Here is a 10,663-nt window from a genome sequence, read left to right on the forward strand (position 1 = left end):
AGCTGATAAAGGTCTTTGAAGGCTAACTCATGCATTTTTATGAATATTTTATATCTTCAATTTTTTTTTTCAAATGTTTTCTGGAATCCAAAATCTCAAGTTTCTTTCCCATGTTTGCTTTTGATGGGTTGACAGTGCTTCATGATGGGTTTCCCTGTCCTTTTATTAAATTATGAAACAACAAACTTATGTGTATATAGAAAACTGATTCAACTGAACTGAAAAACAAACAGAGACAGGAAACAAGTAAATAAGTTCGACCTACAGTGGACTGTCTAATAACATCATTGAAATGCAGGACAGCATCCTGGAGGATTTATGAGTTTACACCTGATGCTTCATACCTGCTCAGCAGGCTGTAAAAAGTGAGGTTGTTTACCAATAAACAGGATGTTACTTTGTGTCGTGCTATAAAGAGACGGAGGGAAAACAGAGCGCTCAGTTATGGAGACAAAGGACAGGGAGGTCAGGGCCTGAATGGGAAATATATCAGAGGGCAGAGGCAAAGGAAAGATGGTGGCAGGATATTCTTTGTAGAACTCTGAAGACCAAAAGAATTGAGGAAAGATAAAATACCTTCACCTTTGTGTAAATATTTAATCTTTATAAGACAGATAAACACAAGCATGTGCACGTACAGAATTCATAATTAAAACACAGCTGTCTTTATCCCAGAAATGGCCACACATCTTGGTCAGCCAATAAACCATTGTGTCAGTGCAAACCGGCTGCATCAACTTGCATATCCCTGCCGAGCTCCCAAACATGGCTGTGAAAAACATACTGATGGCATTTAAATGTTACTGTACGTCTATTAAAAACAAAAGGGAGATAGAAATGAAAGCAATCTGAAACTCCTCTACCAGCGACTCAGTAGTAAACAGTCTGCATTTCTCACTCCCTTCCTGCTTGTGTATTATGCTGGACATATCTATGTGCTGAGAAGTGAAACCATAAAATGTAATTTCCTCATTAATAATGCATTATCATACTACAGTTGTGTGATATTACCCATCAAGCTCAGCGACACAGGCGCAAATGGAGCCACAAATCAGTCCACCATTCAAGACCCGAGTGCCAACTATATTTAATTTCCCTCTTCTTCACTGGTGTTTCAAATAAATAGGACGCCCGAAAAGAAATCGGGCACAAAGCAGTTACACACTGATTTGTTTCCTATTTGTTTTTATTTACTTATGAATCATGGGTATGTTTTGGTCCATTACCCTGACCTTGAGTACGTTTCTGTGATGCTTTTAGGCTGGCAGATGGTGCACCAGTTCAATTATAACAGATAAGTGTGTCATTTATATGTGGTTTTATCTTAAACATGTTAAGTGTATGAGTATGACCTTTGTCAGCAGCCTGATGACAGTTCTGTCCATTAGTGAGAGTCACTTGTGCTGAAGATATACAATATATAGTCAGTTTGCTGAGTCATATTAAGAACTAATGGTCAAAATCAAAGCAGAAGTGCCCAAAATATCCTCACTTTTACCACTAGTATGGATCTAGATCCCCATGTGAATTTCCCATAATGCAACTCAATAGCAGTAGCAGTTTTTAGACCCAGCACAGAGCTGTGAAACTTGTGAAGATTGTGTGACGCAACAATAAATGTGTGTTTGTCACACCAAAGAAAGGGTTTATAAAACTCCCAGCCAAATTTGGATGATTAAAAAGATCGCCAAGTGTATAACATGAAAGAAATTGTCAGTTTTCTCTGCTCTGAAATGCTGGGGTCGTGTCTACTCTGCTGTCTCAGTGTCAAACACTACTATGACCTGAAAACAACCTGAAACATGGACGTTCTGCCTAGCAGCTTTATTGGACGTGTCCAGACATGTTTGAGTCACCAGAGCCGGAGGACAGTGACAGGATGGTATTTTTTTCTTCTTGTGTGGTGGTGTTGGAACTGAAGTGAGCTGAAGTGAACTGCTGGGCTGGAGAGTCGCTGAAAGTATGTTTGTAACTGACTGGAGTGGTGTCATTCATGTGTTGGTTCGTGGGGCTTATATAGTGTTGGGGGACCATGGCTCCGGCACATAACCTAGCCATGTTTCAGGTTCAACGAAAAAATCTTAAACAAAAATTGTAAAAAGTTTTATCTCTACAATTCAGTACATAGTCCTCAGTCTTTTCCGTTTTCCTTTACACAATCTTTCCATAACACCTTATAATCCGTTTCTCTATAAAAGGGCTGTGCCAACCTTGTGTAAAAATATAAATAGGGGACTGGCTTATCTTTATGTCTCTACAGTGGATCTCCATGGCGCATGCACACCACTGAAGGTCAATTTATGTCCCCTTTGTGTTAGAAAATAGATATGTCCATTTGAAACAATATTGACTCAAAGACGAAAAGTCAAAAGTTTCTGACAACAACAAACATGGCGACACTGGAGGAGGTTGTAATAATGTACCTCTTGAGAAAGAGGCAAAAGCAGAAGCAGTGTTGTAGATGGCTGTGATGTATGTGGCCATTAAATATGTTGTTAAAACTCTTTTGTGGGTCCTGTGGTCATGCATCACTTGAACTACTGACTAGACTACTGCTCTGCCTCCATGACTGCTGGTAATACAGCTCCGTCTCGTCCATATTCGTAAGCTCCCAGAGGATGTGTGAGGATCTGGATGAAATGAACACAGAGTCCAGACTAAAGGCTCTTTAGGTATCTGCATGCCTATCTAACTGTAGCTTCTCTCAGTCAGTTTCATTGATTATAATAGAAGCATTGCATTTCAGCTGATGCTTAGTGAATGGTCTGCATCCCGTATGTGTTCAGTGTAGCCTGCATGTTACTGTAACAGTTATTAGAACACCTGTATACTTAAGTGATGTAAGTCCCTGTGCTGTTATACTCTATATCAGCACTCACAGAAGCCCCTTGTCCAATCGTATTGTTTGGAAATAACTGTTGTATAAATGTATATAGATCTATATATTGTTTTATTTTATCTGATTCAATTCTAAATTTAAATATATATTCTATGTGTGGCAAGAAGGGGCTACAATCTACATTTTATTGTAAAATAATTGTAAAATGACATATCCTTGAAGGCTGAATCTTGAATGTGAGGTGGAAATGGTGGTTACTGAATTATTTTAATACATGCTACATGTTGGACACAAAGCAGAATTTTTAAGGTTGTCAACTATACGTCAGGATTAGGGATGCACCAATACCACTTTTTTTCAGACTGAGTACAAGTACTTACATTTGGGTACTTGCCAATACCGAGTACTGATACAAGTACTTAATAATGCTGTCAAAGTTCTTACAATAACTTTAAAAAACATGTTTTATTTTCATTAGATGCTCACTTTCTAAATGTAACCTATTTCCTGCTGCTAGTGTAACCATATTTACAGTACACATGACAGTTTTAGGTTATGGACAGGTATGAGTGTGGTGCCATGTGTGCAACAGTTTTGTTTACCCTGCTGTGAACCCCAAAGAGTGAAATTGGGTGTACTGAGCTGCCAGGCCGTTTTGGTGAAGATCAACAGGAGAATAAAGAAGAGCACACAAAGAGAAGTTGTAGCAGTTTATTACGAAGAAAAGAGGGTTACAGTTTGGTGACAGTGGTGTTTTTTCTTCGTCTCTGGCTTAATTAGTCGAGTCATTAGTTGATGCCTGCCGAGACTTATTGGACAGCAGCTGGCTGTGGTCTACAGGTGCACTCTGTGCATTTATTTCAGTTTTACATGGACTTACATGGAATTTTATGGACAGTTTCCAAAGTTGCTGCAGTCATTAGTGGATGACGTTGAGGACAGCAAGTCTCGCTGATAATGATGACATGACCAAAAAACAAGGCTAAGCATCAGCAAACTCCTTGAACTCTGCATCATGTTGGTTTGTTAGATGTTTGCTTGTGTTGAGCGGAGAGAGAGAGTTTTTTTCCTCCACACCTAGCTGGAAAAATAATTCCTCTTGTAAGTTGATAGCTTTGTTTTATTGCTGGTTTAACAAGATCCTTCAGATGTACTGTCATGAGTTTTGGCATAGTGTGTCTCAGCAGGCAACTTTCAGACACTAGTTTTAGTCCTTCCTTGTTCATTTGCATTCTTCCCTCCGTCTCATTTGGCTGAATGTCAGTATTTCAGGGGAACAAATTGCACAGTTCTGTCAATGTTTGATGTGAACGTTTGAAATGTTGACCTCCTTGTCTGCAACACAACATAGTTTATTCAGATGTGAACTGTGTTGAAACTCAACACATCACCAATGAAATAGGAAAATCAGGTGATGAACGGGAACTGTGTTCATACCGGAATCAAAGGGCAAGAAATATTACAAGTTAAAAATTGGTAAAGACATTATGCAGTCTAGCTAAAGCGAAAACATACAGAAGTAAACAAAAGTAATCAATACTTTAAATTCCAAGAGTTGTAGGTGGCAAACCAGAAACCTGTTAGTCAAGCATTTGCTGCAAACCATCGTTGCCAGTAAAAGACACACAAAGAGGTTTGCCCAGAATCCTTTCTACTCTTCTTGCCATACAAGCAGGAACATTTTTGAAATACCACAGTGCTCTTGCCAGGTCACACCCATACATATACAGGAACAACAACACACTGGAACTCTTCAAGTGAGTAATTACTGAATCTGGATTAAAAGTTCTCAAAGCTCTGAAATACGACGATCAACAGGGGTTTTCTGTCCTGCAAAATGATTAATATAATATTATCTGTAAACTGTATATCAAAGCTGTATTCATTTTTTTTGTATATAATTATCAAATGAAAAATCTCCTGCTTCCTTTTAACTGGCTAACGTTCTCATTGTAATTTTGCCTTGGAAAACGTACACACAGGCTTGTTTTGTTTCTAACTTGAAGGAGGATACAACGTTGTGATAATAAGAATTATAACTATTATAACTATATAGAAACAGCGAATCTCCTTGCGGATGATGTTGTTTTCTTACACAGGTCATGTAGCGGCATTGGTATAAATTTGAGACCCTGTAACCTCCCAACCTGTTCTGAATGCCTTTTTTCTCCAGGATGGAGAAATGATTCTCTGTATGGATTTGTTAATGTTTTACAAAGGGTTCAACCTGAACGAGACCATACAGTGATAGGAATCATATCACATCCACAGTGAGTAGTATAGCATTGCACTGGTATTGTATGGGTACTCTGTACCAGGAATTGGAATTGGTATCAGAAAGGACAAAAAATGTATTGTAACTTCTCTAGTTTAAACACTAAAGTTGAGTATTTTATTTATTTTAAAGATGGTTTTCTTTGTTGCATGGTGGATTTTATTTGCATTAGGTCTGAGATGTGTTGTATTGTTTAGCTGAGCGTACACCAACCTTGATAACCTCATCCAGCTGATCAGACACAGTTGACCAGTTGCAAGTTACAGTTGCTTGCCTAATGAATGCTAATGATCGGCGATTTACTGCTTGAAATTCTTACTAAATTCTAAAACAATGGTTGCTTGATATCAGACATAGGTCGACCAAAGAAGGCCTCTCGTCTCTGTAATTCTTCATTTTGTTAAGTCAAACAGACAGCAGTTGCCAGCATATTCTATCAGCTAAAGCTAGCTAGCTAATTAAACTAATGTTAGCTTCATGAATTGGTTGAAAACTCCTTTTCCAGGCTTTTTATTGTTTCCAGCTGACTCTTTTTAAAATGTGAACTGTGTAAAAGAGGTTTTAAATGTGAACTTGATGGCTACACACACAGTATCATGGTAAAAGACTGAGGCTGAATTTGCATGTTTGCATGGAAAAAGGCAGCGCCTTCACCAGTTACAAGACAGAAATAAACAGGGTTGTTCTTATACTGTGATTCCGGAAAATTTTGAGGAAAATTGCTGTAGGTTGTGGGCTAGTTAGCTGGATATGGTAATGATTGCAATTTATGTTAGAATAAAGACATAGTTTAATCCATTCCTACTTTTGCAGCCAGTATTTAGTATGTTCATTCTGGGCTTCTGTAGAAACACGGCGGTGCAACATGGTGGTCTCTGTATAAAAACAGCACATTCTAAGGTAACGAAAATGCAATGATTCTTGTTTTCAGGTAATTATAACCTAATGAAACCATATGAATGAATATTCTAATCCATTCATGCCACATTCTGCCAAAAAGGCCCAGTAGATTTTAAACACCGGACCTTTAAGTGTGTTTCGTGAGTTAACTATGTAAGTTAAAATAAGTCAATGTTGACTTTTGATTTTACATGAGACACAAACAGTGGCCTACTGGGTGGGTTTGTATGACCCATCCACCCACCCAACCTCCTGCAAAGTGTGGAAATTTGTTACTACATTATACTGTCTGTTTCTCCATGGCAGTGGTTCCCAATCCCAACCTATCTGCTATGGCATTCACACATAAAATGACAGTTTATCCAGCCCCGATGCCCAGTACTGCCCTGCTGTGTCCGCCTCCCCCTTGGACTTTCCTTTTAATTGTTATAAACTATTTAATAAAGATAAACTAATATTTTTCCAAAGTCAGTGGTGTGGTTGTCATTTTCTCAGCCTCTTACCCAGTCGAACAGGTCCACTACTTTTGTTAAAAACCAACTACAACAGATTTTTATTACAATACTATGCATGTATGCCTGAGTGTGGTGGTGTTGTGTGGATGCTGCTGCTTGTTATGTATGGCACTGTATGTTTTTTCATCTCATCAGGACTGTCCAACTCTCACCTGCCTTATGATCAGTCAGTTTGATATGTTAGTTCTTACCAGTTTTTGACAACTGTTTATTTAAAGTGGATAAAAACCATGAATAGTGCATGTGTCATCAGTTCAGTACACACCTTATACTGAAAAGTGAGCACACACACAGACAAAGCATGCACTATATACACAAATACAGGCTTGTTTTTGTCACACGTGGTTTGAGTGTACTAAATATAGGATCAGAAATCTAGGTCAAAGTGGTAGTTCATGTAAAGGCTGTGACTTAATTGGATATACCTTGATTGTCAAAGTAGCCATGAGAAAAAGTTTTTATCTGTAAAGTGGGGGCTCCTGTAAAAGTTGGAACAATGCTAAAGGTTGTATGTATGTCTGTATGGTAAATATGTAGCTGGAGCAAGTTAGCTTAGCTTAGCTTGATGGCTGGAAATGGGGAAATACGATATGGCTCTGAACAAAGGAAACATGACATAGTGTTTGTTTGAATCTTCACTGGTTGTCTTCCAACGTCGTATTGAAGACGAGTCTTCGGGGACTCTGTGCTTCAGGCTAAGAAACAATTGCTGAGGCCCTTGTGCTCCCTGGAGCCACTGGTGGCCTGAAGTTTGACAATCATGGTTTTAATCTAATAGTATACTGAACCAGCAAACCTACAGAGTGATTATGTTGTATTGGAAATATTTGATCATAAATACCACAGAATTCTGGGAAAAGTCGCATCATTCCTTAAGTGATGCAAAGTAACATTTACTCTAGTACTGTGCATTTGTGAGGTACTTGTACTCTACTTGGGTGTTTTTATTTTATGCTAACTCTGCTACAGGCATTTTAAGTTAATGTTTTAATTACACACACACACAAAAAGAAAAAGCACATCCTCCTTTCTCACCTGTACTTACCAACTTCCATCTAGTGCAAAGTGGGAGGTTCTACCAGACAAAGGCTGTCAAACTGGCCTAATTGCAATCTGACATGAAGTGTTACAGTAAATAATTGAGACCAGAAAAAAATTTCCTCCTTCCCCGAACAGCCTGCAGAACTGGCTTTGGCTGTAGTGAAGCATATGGGTCAGGCTCATGGGTCTAGGGTATAAAAGCAAGGCAAACCAGATGGGATGCAGGACAGCAGCTCCAGATACAGAGGTGCATCCAGAGGTTCACTGCTGACTACAGACTCCCAAACACAGAGACAACATGAAAGCTGTTGGAGCCTTCTTGCTGATGCTGTGTTACCTGGCTGGCAGTCATGGTAGGTCACTGATTTATTTTATGGCAAAATCATAGCATGCATGTCTTTGGACTATGGGAGGAAGCCGGAGAACCCGGAGAGAACCCACGCAGACACCACATTGTTAATAGCAACACTCTTATTCCAAGTTTTTGGTGAAAATATATTATTTAATATAATTTAAACTTCAATTATGATTTTGTCTTCACAACAGCCTGGCGCTGCTCTGAGGGTCCACAGCTGTATGGGACTGTCCAGATGGATGCTGGCCAGGGGAAAGTGGTCGCAGTAAGTCGTTACTATGCGTACTTCCTGATGCAAAACCGATGGTATCGGATGAGTACACTAAGATTCAGACACATCTCAGTTGGACCTGCAGGAGTTTGGGCAGCTGGCTCTGCCCGCGGCGTCTACAAATTCATTGGTTCTCATTTTCGACGAGCTGGTGGTAAGTATTATTATTATTATTTATTTTGTTAAGTTTAATGTATAATATAATAGAATTACTACAGTAAAGTGCTCCTACTTTTCTACATTTACAGTACACACAGTAAACAGTTACCCTCTTGCTGATTAAATGACCCATACCTCTGTGTTGGACTTGTCTTCAGGTCTGTCTATGCAGCAGGTGGATGCTGGAGGTGATGGACAGGTTGTGGGATCTTTGAACAACCGTGCCTACTGTCTGAGAAGTACCTCCGCCGCAGCCTTCTATGGAGTGGGCTCCCTGGGCTGGACTTACCAATCAATTTTTAAGTACATCAGCTGCAGTCCAAACCTGGGATGCTGGGGAATCGACTCAAGTGACAGGATCTACTTCACACGGGTTGGTCACCGCAGCACCAATGAAAATTTTCATCTTTTAACTCTTGGTGGTGGTGGTGTTATTCAGGAATATTGACCCCATTCACTCATTGATCACAATGACTCATCATGTATGTTTCTGTATGACAGAGCATTTCACCAACCACCTGCCGCAACAGTGGCTGGACACGAATTTCAGGGGCTGCGAAAATGGTTGAAGTGGGGACTGATGGAAATGTCTTTGTAGTGAATCGAGCTGGTACAGTCTTCCAAAGGTAAGTCGATAAAAAATCATCGTCATGTCAGTTATACTTTAATATTGTACGAACATGTCTTTAAGGATATTAAACCTTGTGAGCACTGGAAGAAAAGTCAACATGATGTTAAAAGGACAGTGGTGTGATTGCTTTTCAAAAGTGTGGAAGGGCTACAGAGTTGACATGTTTGGTTGAGATTCATCTGATAGAAATATTATTTAATGAACTTGGTGAAAAATAGACAGTTTACCAGTGCTTAAGCAGTATTCCTGCCTTTTTAAACCAGGGAGGGAGACAGTGGTCTTTATGGTATAACAAACTATTTTTTATACCTGATTAAATCATGTTTTTGTAAAAATCTGTTTATTGATATCTGGGGTGAAGTTTGAAGGGCCAACATTGCTTTCTGGCACAGAGAAAATTTTAAATTTCAAAAATTTAAGAAAACCACAACATTTCATAAATGACATATTTCATAAATATAAATCTTTAAAGATACATGTTCAAAAAACTGAATTTGGAAAAAATGTTGGTATTAATTTTTGGTAGGACTTGTCCTGATGCTCAAGAATGGGTGATCTATATCAATGAATGTTTTCACTGTACATGAAATCACAACCAGAAGTACATTTCTTTCATACACTTCATGCAGAGTCTTGAGTTGTTATGTTCATATATTTCTTTTTCTCAACAGAGTGGGCATCTCTTCAAGGCGCCCACAGGGCACAGCATGGAGGCACATCTCAATGTGTATGAAAATCCGCCACGTGGCCTACGACCTGCGTACCCTCTGGGCTGTCACCAACTCTGGCTGGATAATGAGATGCACACACTAAAGCTACCTGTATGACAGGTGCTCAGTGCCCACCAATCTCTGTTTGTCATGGAAGATAATTTTTCTCTATCTCTATCTTTTCATCTCTATAATGATCGATCCTCTCTTCAGATTATTCAGTGAAAAGTACACAATGAAAACATAATTAATTTTTTTCTCAATGTAATAGTTGTGGTGGGACTGTTTGTCATTTTATATTATTAGGCTAATACTTATTTTGACGAGAGTGAAAATTGAGGCTGTAAGAAATCATTCTTAGGTGCACTGTAACTCAGCATTCAATGTGCAACACTTGTAAATCAGAACCTAAAAATTGTGCTTTGAATCAATCTCTTATGACAGACGTATGGACACTGTAACAGAGTGGCTACAATGGTAAAGATTAAGGGAAATACTACAAATTACATTTGGCATTTTATGTGGAACATTAACAATAAATGACAATAACAAATGAGAAATGTAATGCAATTAAGATACTTTGAGGAAAATAGATGTTTTAAGACTCACATGTATATAACCTCTGTTTGCCATCTGGCATCCTTCCTACTGTTTGAATAAATGATCTTTGAAGCTATTTCATCTGACTTGTGTTATATTGAGAGATGGTGTAAATGTGCAGCAAATGAAGAAAGTGAGGCCTGTCAGGTCATTCCAACCATGTTAAAATTTCACAGAAGAACTGTGAGACTAATGATGCCTGGTCATTTATGGGACCATTTATACTGTATGTTAGTTAGACAGTAGAACCATCATCACTGAAAATGTTAATCACTGGTATAACAGTGTTCTGGGATCCCAGGGCATCTTTATAAACTTGAAGTTTTGCCGTGATGTCAGTAAGTCAGTTAAAGCCTATCTGTGCTTT

The 10,663-nt window shown here is 38.8% G+C and overlaps 1 protein-coding gene across 1 annotated transcript; it reads left to right on the top strand.

Annotated features, from left to right (window-relative positions):
* Positions 1-7,762: 7,762 nt before the first annotated feature.
* On the top strand, positions 7,763-10,372 carry LOC146306565 (fish-egg lectin-like). The gene is made up of 5 exons (XM_084711330.1): positions 7,763-7,923; positions 8,117-8,350; positions 8,514-8,728; positions 8,857-8,981; positions 9,658-10,372. Exons 1-5 carry the CDS (start codon positions 7,869-7,871, stop codon positions 9,797-9,799), a joined length of 771 nt encoding a protein of 256 aa, XP_084567456.1. The 5' UTR covers positions 7,763-7,868; the 3' UTR covers positions 9,800-10,372.
* The last annotated feature ends 291 nt before the right edge of the window (positions 10,373-10,663 follow it).

This window comes from Lutjanus erythropterus, chromosome 22, assembly GCF_056507025.1.
Source record: "Lutjanus erythropterus isolate fLutEry1 chromosome 22, fLutEry1.hap2, whole genome shotgun sequence".
NCBI classification, from domain to species: Eukaryota; Metazoa; Chordata; class Actinopteri; order Lutjaniformes; family Lutjanidae; genus Lutjanus; species Lutjanus erythropterus.

Bases quoted from the DNA above. Each gene is read 5' to 3' on its own strand.
- LOC146306565 (XM_084711330.1), top strand. From the start codon at position 7,869: ATGAAAGCTGTTGGAGCCTTCTTGCTGATGCTGTGTTACCTGGCTGGC. The intron at 7,924-8,116 runs GTAGGTCACTGA...TCTTCACAACAG, and splicing joins TTACCTGGCTGGCAGTCATG to CCTGGCGCTGCTCTGAGGGT. The intron at 8,351-8,513 runs GTAAGTATTATT...ACTTGTCTTCAG, and splicing joins TCATTTTCGACGAGCTGGTG to GTCTGTCTATGCAGCAGGTG.